The sequence below is a fragment of the Salmo trutta genome, unplaced genomic scaffold, assembly GCF_901001165.1.
Source record: "Salmo trutta unplaced genomic scaffold, fSalTru1.1, whole genome shotgun sequence".
In the NCBI taxonomy this organism is placed as follows: Eukaryota; Metazoa; Chordata; class Actinopteri; order Salmoniformes; family Salmonidae; genus Salmo; species Salmo trutta.
This window is the reverse complement of record NW_021822992.1, coordinates 3,768,277-3,784,804: the sequence shown is the minus strand read 5'-3', so window position 1 is coordinate 3,784,804 and position 16,528 is coordinate 3,768,277. Positions and strand designations below refer to the sequence as shown.

Here is a 16,528-nt window from a genome sequence, read left to right as displayed (position 1 = left end):
CAGGCTAGCTCAGTGCTGCCCCCCTCTCACTGATTAACTCCAGTTAAAGGCCGACCAGGGTAATGCAGGCTAGCTCAGTACTGCCCCCCTCTCACTGATTAACTCTAGTTAAAGGCCGACCAGGGTACTGCAGGCTAGCTCAGTGCTGCCCCCCTCTCACTGATTAACTCCAGTTAAAGGCCGACCAGGGTACTGCAGGCTAGCTCAGTACTGCCCCCCTCTCACTGATTAACTCTAGTTAAAGGCCGACCAGGGTACTGCAGGCTAGCTCAGTGCTGCCCCCCTCTCACTGATTAACTCCAGTTAAAGGCCGACCAGGGTACTGCAGGCTAGCTCAGTGCTGCCCCCCTCTCACTGATTAACTCTAGTTAAAGGCCGACCAGGGTACTGCAGGCTAGCTCAGTGCTGCCCCCCTCTCACTGATTAACTCCAGTTAAAGGCCGACCAGGGTACTGCAGGCTAGCTCAGTGCTGCCCCCCTCTCACTGATTAACTCCAGTTAAAGGCCGACCAGGGTACTGCAGGCTAGCTCAGTGCTGCCCCCCTCTCACTGATTAACTCCAGTTAAAGGCCGACCAGGGTACTGCAGGCTAGCTCAGTACTGCCCCCCTCTCACTGATTAACTCTAGTTAAAGGCCGACCAGGGTACTGCAGGCTAGCTCAGTGCTGCCCCCCTCTCACTGATTAACTCCAGTTAAAGGCCGACCAGGGAACTGCAGGCTAGCTCAGTGCTGCCCCCCTCTCACTGATTAACTCCAGTTAAAGGCCGACCAGGGTACTGCAGGCTGGCTCAGTGCTGCCCCCCTCTGATTAACTCCAGTTAAAGGCCGACCAGGGTACTGCAGGCTAGCTCAGTGCTGCCCCCTCTCACTGATTAACTCTAGTTAATGGCCGACCAGGGTACTGCAGGCTAGCTCAGTGCTGCCCCCTCTCACTGATTAACTCTAGTTAATGGCCGACCAGGGTACTGCAGGCTAGCTCAGTGCTGCCCCCCTCTCACTGATTAACTCTAGTTAATGGCCGACCAGGGTACTGCAGGCTGGCTCAGTGCTGCCCCCTCTCACTGATTAACTCTAGTTAATGGCCGACCAGGGTACTGCAGGCTAGCTCAGTGCTGCCCCCCTCTCACTGATTAACTCCAGTTAAAGGCCGACCAGGGTACTCCAGGATGGATCAGTGGCAGGGCGTGGACATTAACACCCGCCAAATACATATAATATAAATACAAATAAATAAATAAAATGATAAATATATTGGTAGTTAAGGTTAGAATGCTGCAGTTTTTTGGTTTTCAAAGTGTTTCTGCCGTTTTGTTTCATAGATGCTGATCGCACATAGAAATACAGATCCTAGATCCCCACCTCACACAGCCTGACAGGGGAGATGTGTGTAATGATAGACTCATTTTTGGAAGCGCTACGCACACACAGGCCTTAAAAGTTGGTCTAATTTACTGGAACGTTTACAAAGTGAGACTTTGTCCTTGTGTTTCTTGGCTATTTACATTGTTTTGTTCACAAGCTCGGTTGTTTTTCCACGTTAGTTTGGGAGTCTGCTGCTTCAACTGATTGGGAACACGACGCCTCAGTCAGTTCCCTAATCTCTCTCTCACACACACACACACACCCTACACACACACCCTACACACGTGACAGGCCTCGACCTCGAGCGGTCCCATTACCTCTGGGCAGCTAAACATTGTCTCTGATATTTTTATTAAAAGACAAAAAAAGTCATTAAATTCAGTAATATACCACATTACTTCACACTAATACATTTCTTGTTTTTTGTTGTAAAGTTTTTTTGTTGATGTAATTATGACAAATCTGAGTGGCTGGTAGATTTTGTAATCTACCTGCAACAGCGGCTGGTGGACCAAAACGTTTTATTTTAGGCCCTGATCAGTGGTGATGTTGGCTGGCTCAGTGAGGACCAGGACTCTTAGAGCTCCTCTCTGGTAGAAGAGAGAGGGGGGAGACCCAGGGCTCCTCTCTGGTAGGAGAGAGAGAGGGGAGGACCAGGACTCCTCTCTGGTAGGAGAGAGAAGGGAGGACCAGGACTCCTCTCTGGTAGGAGAGAAAGGGGAGGCCCAGGGCTCCTCTCTGGTAGGAGAGAGAGGGGAGGACCAGGACTCCACTCTGGTAGGAGAGAGAGGGGAGACCCTGATCAGTGGTGATGGAGGCTGGCTCAGTGAGGACCAGGACTCTTAGAGCTCCTCTCTGGTAGGAGAGAGAGGGGAGGACCAGGACTCCTCTCTGGTAGGAGAGAGAGGGGAGACCCTGATCAGTGGTGAAGGAGGCTGGCTCAGTGAGGACCAGGACTCTTAGAGCTCCTCTCTGGTAGGAGAGAGAGGGGAGGACCAGGACTCCTCTCTGGTAGGAGAGAGAGGGGAGACCCTGATCAGTGGTGAAGGAGGCTGGCTCAGTGAGGACCAGGACTCTTAGAGCTCCTCTCTGGTAGGAGAGAGAGGGGAGGACCAGGACTCCTCTCTGGTAGGAGAGAGAGGGGAGACCCTGATCAGTGGTGAAGGAGGCTGGCTCAGTGAGGACCAGGACTCTTAGAGCTCCTCTCTGGTAGGAGAGAGAGGGGAGGACCAGGACTCCTCTCTGGTAGGAGAGAGAGGGGAGACCCTGATCAGTGGTGAAGGAGGCTGGCTCAGTGAGGACCAGGACTCTTAGAGCTCCTCTCTGGTAGGAGAGAGAGGGGAGGACCAGGACTCCTCTCTGGTAGGAGAGAGAGGGGAGGCCCAGGACTCCTCTCTGGTAGGAGAGAGAGGGGAGACCCTGATCAGTGGTGAAGGAGGCTGGCTCAGTGAGGACCAGGACTCCTCTCTGGGAGGAGAGAGAGGGGAGGACCAGGGCTCCTCTCTGGGAGGAGAGAGAGGGGAGACCCAGGGCTCCTCTCTGGTAGGAGAGAGAGGGGAGACCCTGATCAGTGGTGAAGGAGGCTGGCTCAGTGAGGACCAGGACTCCTCTCTGGGAGGAGAGAGAGGGGAGGACCAGGACTCCTCTCTGGTAGGAGAGAGAGGGGAGACCCTGATCAGTGGTGGAGGCTGGCTCAGTGAGGACCAGGACTCCTCTCTGGGAGGAGAGAGAGGGGAGACCCTGATCAGTGGTGGAGGCTGGCTCAGTGAGGACCAGGACTCCTCTCTGGTAGGAGAGAGAGGGGAGACCCTGATCAGTGGTGATGGAGGCTGGCTCAGTGAGGACCAGGACTCCTCTCTGGTAGGAGAGAGAGGGGAGACCCTGATCAGTGGTGATGGAGGCTGGCTCAGTGAGGACCAGGACTCCTCTCTGGTAGGAGAGAGAGGGGAGGACCAGGACTCCTCTCTGGGAGGAGAGAGAGGGGAGACCCTGATCAGTGGTGATGGAGGCTGGCTCAGTGAGGACCAGGGCTCTTAGAGCTCCTCTCTGGTAGGAGAGAGAGGGGGGAGACCCAGGGCTCCTCTCTGGTAGGAGAGGGGAGGACCAGGGCTCCTCTCTGGTAGGAGAGGGAGGGGAGACCCAGGGCTCCTCTCTGGCAGGAGAGAGAGGGGAGACCCAGGGCTCCTCTCTGGTAGGAGAGAGAGGGGAGACCCAGGGCTCCTCTCTGGTAGGAGAGAGAGGGGAGGACCAGGGCTCCTCTCTGGTAGGAGAGAGAGGGGAGACCCAGGACTCCTCTCTGGCAGGAGAGAGAGGGGAGACCCAGGGCTCCTCTCTGGGAGGAGAGAGAGGGGAGAACCAGGGCTCCTCTCTGGGAGGAGAGAGAGGGGAGGACCAGGGCTCCTCTCTGGGAGGAGAGAGAGGGGAGGACAAGGGCTCCTCTCTGGGAGGAGAGAGAGGGGAGGACAAGGGCTCCTCTCTGGGAGGAGAGAGAGGGGAGGCCCAGGGCTCCTCTCTGGGAGGAGAGAGAGGGGGGAGGCCCAGGGCTCCTCTCTGGGAGGAGAGAGAGGGGGGAGGCCCAGGACTCCTCTCGGGGAGGAGAGAGAGGGGGGAGGCCCAGGACTCCTCTCTGGGAGGAGAGAGGGGGGAGGACCAGGACTCTTAGAGCTCCTCTCTGGTAGGGGAGAGAGAGGGGAGACCCAGGACTCCTCTCTGGTAGGAGAGAGGGGGGAGACCCAGGGCTCCTCTGTGGTACGAGAGAGAGAGGGGGGAGACCCAGGGCTCTTAGAGCTCCTCTCTGGTAGGAGAGAGAGAGGGGAGGCCCAGGGCTCTTAGAGCTCCTCTCTGGGAGGAGAGAGAGAGGGGAGACCCAGGGCTCTTAGAGCTCCTCTCTGGTAGGAGAGAGAGGGGAGGCCCAGGGCTCCTCTCTGGTAGGAGAGAGAGGGGAGGCCCAGGGCTCCTCTCTGGTAGGAGAGAGAGGGGAGGCCCAGGGCTCCTCTCTGGCAGGAGAGAGAGGGGAGGCCCAGGACTCTTAGAGCTCCTCTCTGGTAGGAGAGAGAGGGGGGAGACCCAGGGCTCCTCTCTGGGAGGAGAGAGAGGGGAGGCCCAGGACTCTTAGAGCTCCTCTCTGGTAGGAGAGAGAGGGGAGGCCCAGGACTCCTCTCTGGGAGGAGAGAGAGGGGGGAGGACCAGGACTCCTCTCTGGTAGGAGAGAGGGGGGAGGCCCAGGGCTCCTCTCTGGGAGGAGAGAGAGGGGAGGCCCAGGACTCCTCTCTGGTAGGAGAGAGGGGGGAGGCCCAGGGCTCCTCTCTGGGAGGAGAGAGAGGGGAGGCCCAGGACTCCTCTCTGGGAGGAGAGAGAGGGGGGAGGACCAGGACTCCTCTCTGGTAGGAGAGAGAGGGGAGGCCCAGGACTCTTAGAGCTCCTCTCTGGTAGGAGAGAGGGGGGAGGCCCAGGGCTCCTCTCTGGGAGGAGAGAGAGGGGAGGCCCAGGACTCCTCTCTGGTAGGAGAGAGGGGGGAGGCCCAGGGCTCCTCTCTGGGAGGAGAGAGAGGGGAGGCCCAGGGCTCCTCTCTGGTAGGAGAGAGAGGGGAGGCCCAGGACCCCTCTCTGGTAGGAGAGAGAGGGGAGGACCAGGACCCCTCTCTGGTAGGAGAGAGAGGGGAGGCCCAGGACTCCTCTCTGGTAGGAGAGAGAGGGGAGGCCCAGGGCTCTTAGAGCTCCTCTCTGGGAGGAGAGAGAGAGGGGAGACCCAGCTGTCTGGGTGGGGCTGGCTTGGACCACTCCCATTGGTTAGAGGGGATTTGGGGATATATATTTTCCAGTCTGAGAAACAGTCCAAACAGCCTACCCGCCTACTGAGTCATCCCATGGTCCTAAAGCACAACGTTGCCTCGTTTTGTATCACATTCCAATGATAAAACTGGGGGGGTACAGAAAAGCTATTTCAGAATGTGGGGGGGGGGACATGTCCTCGTCCCCCCGTCCCCAGTGGAAGTTGCACCCCTACTAACTGTTAAAGGCCCATGTAACTGACTGACTGACTGGCTGATCGTCTGACTTGCTGGCTGACTGTGTGGACTGTAACAAACAGGCTTCAACACTAAGAACCAGACTGACTGTGTGGACTGTAACAGGCTTCAACACTAAGAACCAGACTGACTGTGTGGACTGTAACAGGCTTCAACACTAAGAACCAGACTGACTGTGTGGACTGTAACAAACAGGCTTCAACACTAAGAACCAGACTGACTGTGTGGACTGTAACAGGCTTCAACACTAAGAACCAGACTGACTGTGTGGACTGTAACAAACAGGCTTCAACACTAAGAACCAGACTGACTGTGTGGACTGTAACAAACAGGCTTCAACACTAAGAACCAGACTGACTGTGTGGACTGTAACAAACAGGCTTCAACACTAAGAACCAGACTGACTGTGTGGACTGTAACAAACAGGCTTCAACACTAAGAACCAGACTGACTGTGTGGACTGTAACAAACAGGCTTCAACACTAAGAACCAGACTGACTGTGTGGACTGTAACAGGCTTCAACACTAAGAACCAGACTGACTGTGTGGACTGTAACAAACAGGCTTCAACACTAAGAACCAGACTGACTGTGTGGACTGTAACAGGCTTCAACACTAAGAACCAGACTGACTGTGTGGACTGTAACAGGCTTCAACACTAATAACCAGACTGACTGTGTGGACTGTAACAAACAGGCTTCAACACTAAGAACCAGACTGACTGTGTGGACTGTAACAGGCTTCAACACTAAGAACCAGACTGGCTGTGTGGACTGTAACAAACAGGCTTCAACACTAAGAACCATACTGACTGTGTGGACTGTAACAGGCTTCAACACTAAGAACCAGACTGACTGTGTGGACTGTAACAAACAGGTTTCAACACTAAGAACCAGACTGACTGTGTGGACTGTAACAGGCTTCAACACTAAGAACCAGACTGACTGTGTGGACTTTAACAGGCTTCAACACTAAGAACCAGACTGGCTGTGTGGACTGTAACAGGCTTCAACACTAAGAACCAGACTGGCTGTGTGGACTGTAACAAACAGGCTTCAACACTAGGAACCAGACTGACTGTGTGGACTGTAACAAACAGGCTTCAACACTAAGAACCAGACTGGCTGTGTGGACTGTAACAAACAGGCTTCAACACTAGGAACCAGACTGGCTGTGTGGACTGTAACAGGCTTCAACACTAAGAACCAAACTGACTGTGTGGACTGTAACAGGCTTCAACACTAAGAACCAGACTGTCTGAGTAGCTGTAACTGTGCTCTGCTGAGGGAAGGGAAAGTTCCAAAGGAAATGTGGCTGCCAACAACTTAAGAGCAGCAGTCTGAAAAACAGCCAAGCAAGGAGGACTGAACGGCCAAGAGCAGAGACTGGGGGGAACTACAGAGACCAACGACTATAAAGACAGAGGGTAGAGACTGGGGGGAACTACAGAGACCAACGACTATAAAGACAGAGGGTAGAGACTGGGGGAACTACAGAGACCAACGGCTATAAAGACAGAGAGACTGGGGGGAACTACAGAGACCAACGACTATAAAGACAGAGGGTAGAGACTGGGGGGAACTACAGAGACCAACGGCTATAAAGACAGAGGGGAGAGACTGGGGGAACTACAGAGACCAACGGCTATAAAGACAGAGAGACTGGGGGGAACTACAGAGACCAACGGCTATAAAGACAGAGAGACTGGGGGGAACTACAGAGACCAACGACTATAAAGACAGAGGGTAGAGACTGGGGGGAACTACAGAGACCAACGGCTATAAAGACAGAGAGACTGGGGGGAACTACAGAGACCAACGGCTATAAAGACAGAGAGACTGGGGGGAACTACAGAGACCAACGACTATAAAGACAGAGACTGGGGGGAACTACAGAGACCAACGGCTATAAAGACAGAGAGACTGGGGGGAACTACAGAGACCAACGACTATAAAGACAGAGGGTAGAGACTGGGGGGAACTACAGAGACCAACGGCTATAAAGACAGAGAGACTGGGGGGAACTACAGAGACCAACGGCTATAAAGACAGAGAGACTGGGGGGAACTACAGAGACCAACGACTATAAAGACAGAGAGACTGGGGGGAACTACAGAGACCAACGGCTATAAAGACAGAGAGACTGGGGGGAACTACAGAGACCAACGACTATAAAGACAGAGAGACTGGGGGGAACTACAGAGACCAACGGCTATAAAGACAGAGAGACTGGGGGGAACTACAGAGACCAACGGCTATAAAGACAGAGAGACTGGGGGGAACTACAGAGACCAACGGCTATAAAGACAGAGAGACTGGGGGGAACTACAGAGACCAACGACTATAAAGACAGAGGGTAGAGACTGGGGGGAACTACAGAGACCAACGACTATAAAGACAGAGAGACTGGGGGGAACTCTGGTACAACAGACACGTGGTACAACAGACACCCTGGACCTGGCTTTCTGCCAACACCCAGTCAGGAAGGGAATTAGACAGCTACCAACTTTACACAGAACATGTCCAGGGGATTACTGACTGTCCTGTACCGCAGAGCCAGGTAGGGAGGGAGGGAGGGAGGCAGGGAGGCAGGTAGGGAGGGAGGGAGGGAGGCAGGTAGGGAGGCAGGTATGGAGGTAGGGAGGCAGGTAGGGAGGGAGGGAGGCAGGGAGGGAGGCAGGGAGGCAGGTAGGGAGGGAGGGAGGGAGGCAGGGAGGGGAGGGAGGCAGGGAGGGAGGGAGGCAGGTAGGGAGGTAGGGAGGCAGGGAGGCAGGGAGGGAGCCAGGCCAGCCTGCAGCATCACGCTGATGATGTAATCTATAGGAGCCAGGCCAGCCTGCAGCATCACGCTGATGATGTAATCTATAGGAGCCAGGCCAGCCTGCAGCATCACGCTGATGATGTAATCTATAGGAGCCAGGCCAGCCTGCAGCATCACGCTGATGATGTAATCTATAGGAGCCAGGCCAGCCTGCAGCATCACGCTGATGATGTAATATATAGGAGCCAGGCCAGCCTGCAGCATCACGCTGATGATGTAATATATAGGAGCCAGGCCAGCCTGCAGCATCACGCTGATGATGTAATATATAGGAGCCAGGCCAGCCTGCAGCATCATGCTGATGTAATATATAGGAGCCAGGCCAGCCTGCAGCATCATGCTGATGATGTAATCTATAGGAGCCAGGCCAGCCTGCACCATCACGCTGATGATGTAATCTATAGGAGCCAGGCCAGCCTGCAGCATCACGCTGATGATGTAATCTATAGGAGCCAGGCCAGCCTGCAGCATCACGCTGATGATGTAATCTATAGGAGCCAGGCCAGCCTGCAGCATCACGCTGATGATGTAATCTATAGGCCGGCAGGTAGCCTAGCGGTTAAGAGCGTTGGGCCAGTAACCAAAAGGTTGCTGGTTCGAATCCACGAGCAGACTAGGTGGAATAAAAAAATATATTGATGTGCCCTTGAGCAAGGCACTTCACCCTAACTGCTTCTGTAAATCGCTCTGGATAAGAGCATATGCTAAATGATTTAGACAGTAGGCTAATGGACGGACCGCCGGCCCTCTCACACCACTGAGGGAGGACCTCGTCTCTCCTTCCTTGCTCCTTCCTCTCCTTTCCAGCAGGTCAATGACTAAAAGACAGCAGCCGCGGATCCAGCCAAAGTCCATTCTTACTCAGTCAGCAGGTTTAGGGGGGGGGGGGAGAAAAAGCCTGGTTTAAAAAGGCCTGACAGAACTGGTTGTTGCTGTCTCATGTTAATAGCATCATGGAGGACGGTTGGTTTGGCCCATAGTGACGGTTGGTTTGGCCCATAGTGAGACAGGGAGGGCTGAGTGTGGGGTTTGGCCCATAGTGAGACAGGGAGGGCTGAGTGTGGGGTTTGGCCCATAGTGAGACAGGGAGGACGGTTGGTTTGGCCCATAGTGACGGTTGGTTTGGCCCATAGTGAGACAGGGAGGGTTGAGTGTGGGGTTTGGCCCATAGTGAGACAGGGAGGTTTGAGTGTGGGGTTTGGCCCATAGGGAGACAGGGAGGACGGTTGGTTTGGCCCATAGTGACGGTTGGTTTGGCCCATAGTGAGACAGGGAGGACTGAGTGTGGGGTTTGGCCCATAGGGAGACAGGGAGAGTTGAGTGTGGGGTTTGGCCCATAGGGAGACAGGGAGGGTTGAGTGTGGGGTTTGGCCCATAGTGAGGCTTGAGTGTGGGGTTTGGCCCATAGGGAGACAGGGAGGGTTGAGTGTGGGGTTTGGCCCATAGGGAGAGTTGAGTGTGGGGTTTGGCCCATAGTGAGACAGGGAGGGTTGAGTGTGGGGTTTGGCCCATAGGGAGACAGGGAGGCTTGAGTGTGGGGTTTGGCCCATAGTGAGACAGGGAGGGTTGAGTGTGGGGTTTGGCCCATAGTGAGACAGGGAGGGTTGAGTGTGGGGTTTGGCCCATAGTGACGGTTGGTTTGGCCCATAGGGAGACAGGGAGGATTGAGTGTGGTTTTGGCCCATAGTGTAGCCAGTCTCTCTCCTGCTCCAGCCCTGTACTCTTCACACCCAGCCCCACCCAGCCCAGCAGGGCTAAAGTTCAGCTGGGACCATCGGCCCCTCCTTCCCAGAGCTGGCTGCTCCAACATGTGCGTTCTCTCCTCTCAGTCAGTCCCTCTCTACAGGCTGGACTCTGGACTGACCTCAGGTTCCCCAAATCCCCTCTGACCAGCAGCGCTTTCAACTGCACGGTGAAACCAGACAGTAATACAGAACAGTCTGACTACAGAGCTGTTGTTAGTAGTAAACATTACATGAAATGTCGTCCAATACTTGTTCAGTGACTCAGAGGAAGCAGGTTGTTGTGCCAGACACCAAGCAACCTGAGCCGTGTGGCGGCCATCTCATCAACACAAATCATTCACATTTCCTGATATTCAGAGATAAACCTGATACATGTGAAAAGGCATTAAAACACTCAATATCTTTCCTGACTTCACTATGATCTTTCAACAACAACAAAAAAATGGCGTCAGCCAATTGGGAACATGTTCTCTCTTTATCTTGTATGGGAATACCCCTAAAACTATCCTTATTGATATGAAGGGTCATAACACCCCTAAAACTATCCTTATTGATATGAAGGGTCATAACACCCCTAAAACTATCCTTATTGATATGAAGTGCCATAACACCCCTAAAACTATCCTTAATGATATGAAGCGTCATAACACCCCTAAAACTATCCTTATTGATATGAAGTGTCATAACACCCCTAAAACTATCCTTATTGATATGAAGCGTCATAACACCCCTAAAACTATCCTTATTGATATGAAGTGTCATAACACCCCTAAAACTATCCTTATTGATATGAAGTGTCATAACACCCCTAAGACTATCCTTATTGATATGAAGTGTCATAACACCCCTAAAACTATCCTTATTGATAAAGTGTCATAACACCCCTAAGACTATCCTTATTGATATGAAGTGTCATAACACCCCTAAAACTATCCTTATTGATATGAAGTGTCATAACACCCCTAAAACTATCCTTATTGATATGAAGTGTCATAACACCCCTAAAACTATCCTTATTGATATGAAGTGCCATAACACCCCTAAAACTATCCTTAATGATATGAAGCGTCATAACACCCCTAAAACTATCCTTATTGATATGAAGTGTCATAACACCCCTAAAACTATCCTTATTGATATGAAGCGTCATAACACCCCTAAAACTATCCTTATTGATATGAAGTGTCATAACACCCCTAAAACTATCCTTATTGATATGAAGTGTCATAACACCCCTAAGACTATCCTTATTGATATGAAGTGTCATAACACCCCTAAAACTATCCTTATTGATAAAGTGTCATAACACCCCTAAGACTATCCTTATTGATATGAAGTGTCATAACACCCCTAAAACTATCCTTATTGATATGAAGTGTCATAACACCCCTAAAACTATCCTTATTGATATGAAGTGTCATAACACCCCTAAAACTATCCTTATTGATATGAAGTGTCATAACACCCCTAAAACTATCCTTATTGACGTGAAGTGCCATAACACCCCTAAAATGATCCTTATTGATATGAAGTGTCATAACACCCCTAAAACTATCCTTATTGATATGAAGTGCCATAACACCCCTAAGACTATCCTTATTGATATGAAGTGCCATAACACCCCTAAGACTATCCTTATTGATATGAAGTGTCATAACACCCCTAAAACTATCCTTATTGATATGAAGTGCCATAACACCCCTAAAACTATCCTTATTGATATGAAGTGCCATAACACCCCTAAAACTATCCTTAATGATATGAAGCGTCATAACACCCCTAAAATGATCCTTATTGATATGAAGTGTCATAACACCCCTAAAACTATCCTTATTGATATGAAGTGCCATAACACCCCTAAGACTATCCTTATTGATATGAAGTGCCATAACACCCCTAAGACTATCCTTATTGATATGAAGTGTCATAACACCCCTAAAACTATCCTTATTGATATGAAGTGCCATAACACCCCTAAAACTATCCTTAATGATATGAAGTGCCATAACACCCCTAAGACTATCCTTAATGATATGAAGTGTCATAACACCCCTAAGACTATCCTTATTGATATGAAGTGTCATAACACCCCTAAAACTATCCTTAATGATATGAAGTGCCATAACACCCCTAAAACTATCCTTATTGATATGAAGTGCCATAACACCCCTAAAACTATCCTTATTGATATGAAGTGCCATAACACCCCTAAGACTATCCTTATTGATATGAAGTGCCATAACACCCCTAAGACTATCCTTATTGATATGAAGTGTCATAACACCCCTAAAACTATCCTTATTGATATGAAGTGCCATAACACCCCTAAAACTATCCTTAATGATATGAAGTGCCATAACACCCCTAAGACTATCCTTAATGATATGAAGTGTCATAACACCCCTAAGACTATCCTTATTGATATGAAGTGTCATAACACCCCTAAAACTATCCTTAATGATATGAAGTGCCATAACACCCCTAAAACTATCCTTATTGATATGAAGTGTCATAACACCCCTAAAACTATCCTTATTGATATGAAGTGCCATAACACCCCTAAAACTATCCTTATTGATATGAAGTGCCATAACTTGTGTGACCAATAAAAAATAAGGAGAAATTGGACATCCTTGTTTAATTCCGCATCTAATGTTGAATCTCTGTGAAGTTTCATGGGATAATTTAACAGAGCTGTTACTAATATTGTAGTGTCTTAATTATATTGGACCAAAACCCCCCAAAATTGAAGAGTCTCAAACAAATAAAATAATAGCAGCAAGTAAATAGTTGGGCTTTCCTCCAATGTTCTTGTATAATATCTTTGGCATCCATCTTGAAATGATCCTCTTCCAACAGTCTGCTATTGAGTTTCCAATAACTCTTCAGTTTATTAACTTCAGATCCATTCATATTGAAAGATAAGAATATAACTTTATGATCAGTAAGAATTGGATGGTTTAATAGATACCTTGACTACAGTGTTATCTAATGAATTAGAAGTTAATTCAGTACCCAAAACCATACCACCATCTTTTGCTGTTAATTGTCCATCTGATGATTTTCCATTTCTTTTCTTTTTGTTCTGGAAGTTTCCATGTAACATTAGACAAGCTAGTTTTTGAGCTAGCTAGCGGATATGGCTAACTTAATTGTTTTAGAGGTGAATAACTTGCAGAAAGTAATCAATTACTTTGGTAAACAAACTAAACCATATTCATACGGGGATTTATGACCTTAGAAATGATCAAATGGTCATATTTGGGTAAGAAAATCCAATAAATCCTTCAGCTACCAAATTTTTTTATCTGCACTGACCACCATCTGCTCAGGATTGTTTTCTTGTTGGAAGATGAACCTTCGTCCATGTCTGAGGTCCTGAGTGCTCTGGAACAGGTTTTCATCAAGGATCTCTGTGCTTTACTCCGTTCATCTTTGCCTCGATCCTGACTAGTCTCCCAGTCCCTGCCGCTGAAAAACATCCCCACAGCATGATGCTGCCGCCACCTGGTCTCAGGTTTCCTACAGACGTGATACTTGGCATTCAGGCCAAAGACTTCAATCTTGGTTTCATCAGACCAGAGAATCTTGTTTCTCATGGTCTGAAAGTCCTTTAGGTGCCTTTTGGCAAACTCCAAGCGGGCTGTCATGTGCCTTTTACTGAGGAGTGGCTTCCGTCTGGCCACTCCACCATAAAGGCCTTGATTGGTGGAGTGCTGCAGAGATGGTTGTCCTTCTGGTTCTCCCATCTCCACAGAGAAACTCTGGAGCGCTGTAAGAGTGACCATGGGGTTCTTGGTCACCTCCCTGACCACGGCCCTTCTCCCCCGATTGCTCAGTTTTTCCTGGCGACCAGCTCTAGGAAGAGTCTTGGTGGTCCCAAACTTCTTCCATTTAAGAATGGAGGCCACTGTGTTCTTGGGGACCTTCAAGGCTGCAGAATTGTTTTGGCAGCCTTCCCCAAATCTGTGCCTCGGCACAATCCTGTCTCTGAGCTCTACGGACAATTCCTTCGACCTCATGGCTTTGTCTTTCGAAATTATGTCCAATCAATTGAATTTACCACAGGTGGACTCCAATCAAGTTGTAGAAACATCTCAAGGAAGTTTAACGGAAACAGGATGCACCTGAGCTCAATTTCGAGTCTCATAGCAATAAAATGTTTTATCCATTTTAGAAAAGGGCCGTAACAAAATTTAGAAAAACTTCAAGGGGTCTGAATACTTTCCGAAGGCACTGTATGTGCGGTGTCCCTCAGGGTAGTTGCCTTGGGCTGTTACTCTTTTTTTTACAAATGATTTGCCCCTTGTCTTAAAATAAGCTAAAATTACTTTGTATGCTGATGACTGCACACTCTTCACATCAGCACCTACAACCAGTGACCTCACAGACTCTTAGCAAGGAGTTACAGACAGTGTCAGAATGGGTAATTAACAATAAAATTGGGTTAAATACATCAAAAACCAAAAGCATTGTCTTTGGTTCAAAGCATTCTCTTAGACCAGTGGTCACCACCCTTTTCTGAGTCAAGATCACTTTAAGTAAAAATGCAAGTCGAGATCTACCGCTCAACATTAACCAATTAAAAACAGCAATGAGGTTCTACCGCTCAACATTAACCAATTAAAAACAGCATTGAGGTTTGTGCAGTACCCGCAGTCTGCCCTGTGTGTGTCTGAGCTGAGGTTCTTACCAGCAGTCTGCCTTGTGTGTGTCTGAGCTGAGGTTCTTAACCAGCAGTCTGCCCTGTGTGTGTGTCTGAGCTCAGGTTCTGTTCTTACCAGCAGTCTGCCCTGTGTGTCTGAGCTCAGGTTCTGTTCTTACCAGCAGTCTGCCCTGTGTGTCTGAGCTCAGGTTCTTACCAGCAGTCTGCCCTGTGTGTCTGAGCTCAGGTTCTTACCAGCAGTCTGCCCTGTGTGTGTCTGAGCTCAGGTTCTTACCAGCAGTCTGCCCTGTGTGTGTCTGAGCTCAGGTTCTGTTCTTACCAGCAGTCTGCCCTGTGTGTCTGAGCTCAGGTTCTGTTCTTACCAGCAGTCTGCCCTGTGTGTCTGAGCTCAGGTTCTGTTCTTACCAGCAGTCTGCCCTGTGTGTCTGAGCTCAGGTTCTTACCCGCAGTCGGGGGCGGGGCACCAGCGGCAGTCTGGGTCGGCCACCAGCCATCGCCTCAACATGAACTCCTCGTACTTCTCCATGAGGGGCTGGTCTCCCAGGATGATGCGGATGTCGTGGGGGTTGAACCGCTCAGAGCACTCTGGACAGCTGATGTTGACGCGCGACTCACTGATCTCTATCCGTAAGTATTGGCGCAGGCAATCGGCACAGGAGCGGTGGTGACAGGTCATGATGTCTGGGAAACTGTCCCGAGAGTGACGTAGAAGGCACAGAGGGCACTCGAGCAGCTCTCCACCCCGGGAGGAAGAGGAGGAGGAGGAGGACGACGCCCCTAGGGAGGAGGTGCAGGCAGCTCCTGCTACTGAGAAAGCAGAGTTCTTATCGTTTAGTATGAGGTCTGAGTGGGTGCCGTCTGTGCTGGCGATGCCATCCACCCCTCCTCCTCCTTCTCCTCCTCCTCCTCCTCCTCCTCCTCCTCCGAGCTCCTTGGACTTCCTCCTGGGGTCCCGGCGCCGTCTGAACAGGTTCCCCACAGACAGGCGTCTTGTCTTGGGGGCCTTCTTGACGGAGGGCAGGCTGACTGAGGAGGAGGACTGAAGGTCCCGGTCAGAGTCCATGGTTTGGTGCTTCTGGAGGTTTCATCATGTCCTCCAGAGGGATTCTGGGGGGGGGGGGGCTGCCCAACCCCTCACATGGACAGGGTTAGGGAGGCCAGGGGAGGGGGGGGAGAGGGAGAGACTGGGGGTGGGGTTGGGGACAGGGGAGAGGGGGACAGGTGTCTAGGAAGGCACACAGGGTTTAAGCCATGGTGGTTGTCGTCAGTCCTTTCCTGGGGCGTCGGGGCTCAGAGGGGCTCCAGGTTCTGTCAGTCTGAGGAGAAAAGAGACGGAAGAAACTGTTAACAAGTATTCAAAACGCCCAGCGCGCCGTCCCCCGCTGCCGCCCAGCGCGCCGTCCCCCGCTGCCGCCCAGCGCGCCGTCCCCCGCTGCCGCCCAGCGCGCCGTCCCCCGCTGCCGCCCAGCGCGCCGTCCCCGCTGCCGCCCAGCGCACCGTCCCCCGCTGCCGCCCAGCGCACCGTCCCCCGCTGCTGCCCAGCGTACCGTCTAATATGAATGTTCAATATGAATTGTTAAAAGTAATCATTGTGCATAGAGTTGTATGGTTTGTTCAACTTTAAAAATCTATGTTTTTTGTTTTGGCAGGACATTTGTTTTAAAGGTTGCACTATGTAGAAATATCTCCATTTCCTGGTTGCTAAACTTCTAATATTTCACCTAATTTTCAGTTTGTGACAAAACAAGCAATGCATAATATAGATAATCATTGTACCGTCTAAAACCGCTGTGAAATATATTTTCCGTAACCATATTATTGTATTCTCAGCTGGTGTACAAAACCGAAAGTAAAAGACGCAAAAAAATGAACTTAAGAACAGGAAGTATAGAAATAGCGCACATAGA

General features: G+C 50.6%; 1 protein-coding gene across 1 annotated transcript in view; it reads right to left on the bottom strand.

Annotated features, from left to right (window-relative positions):
* LOC115187895 (E3 ubiquitin-protein ligase RNF19A-like) overlaps window positions 1-15,723 on the bottom strand; it is a 36,169-nt gene extending 20,446 nt beyond the window's left edge. Inside the window, exon 1 of the mRNA XM_029746943.1 lies at window positions 15,065-15,723. Within this exon, the coding sequence (XP_029602803.1) occupies window positions 15,065-15,684 (620 nt within the window). The 5' untranslated portion in view covers window positions 15,685-15,723. The remainder of the gene's footprint in view (window positions 1-15,064) is intronic.
* Between the last annotated feature and the right edge of the window lie 805 nt (window positions 15,724-16,528).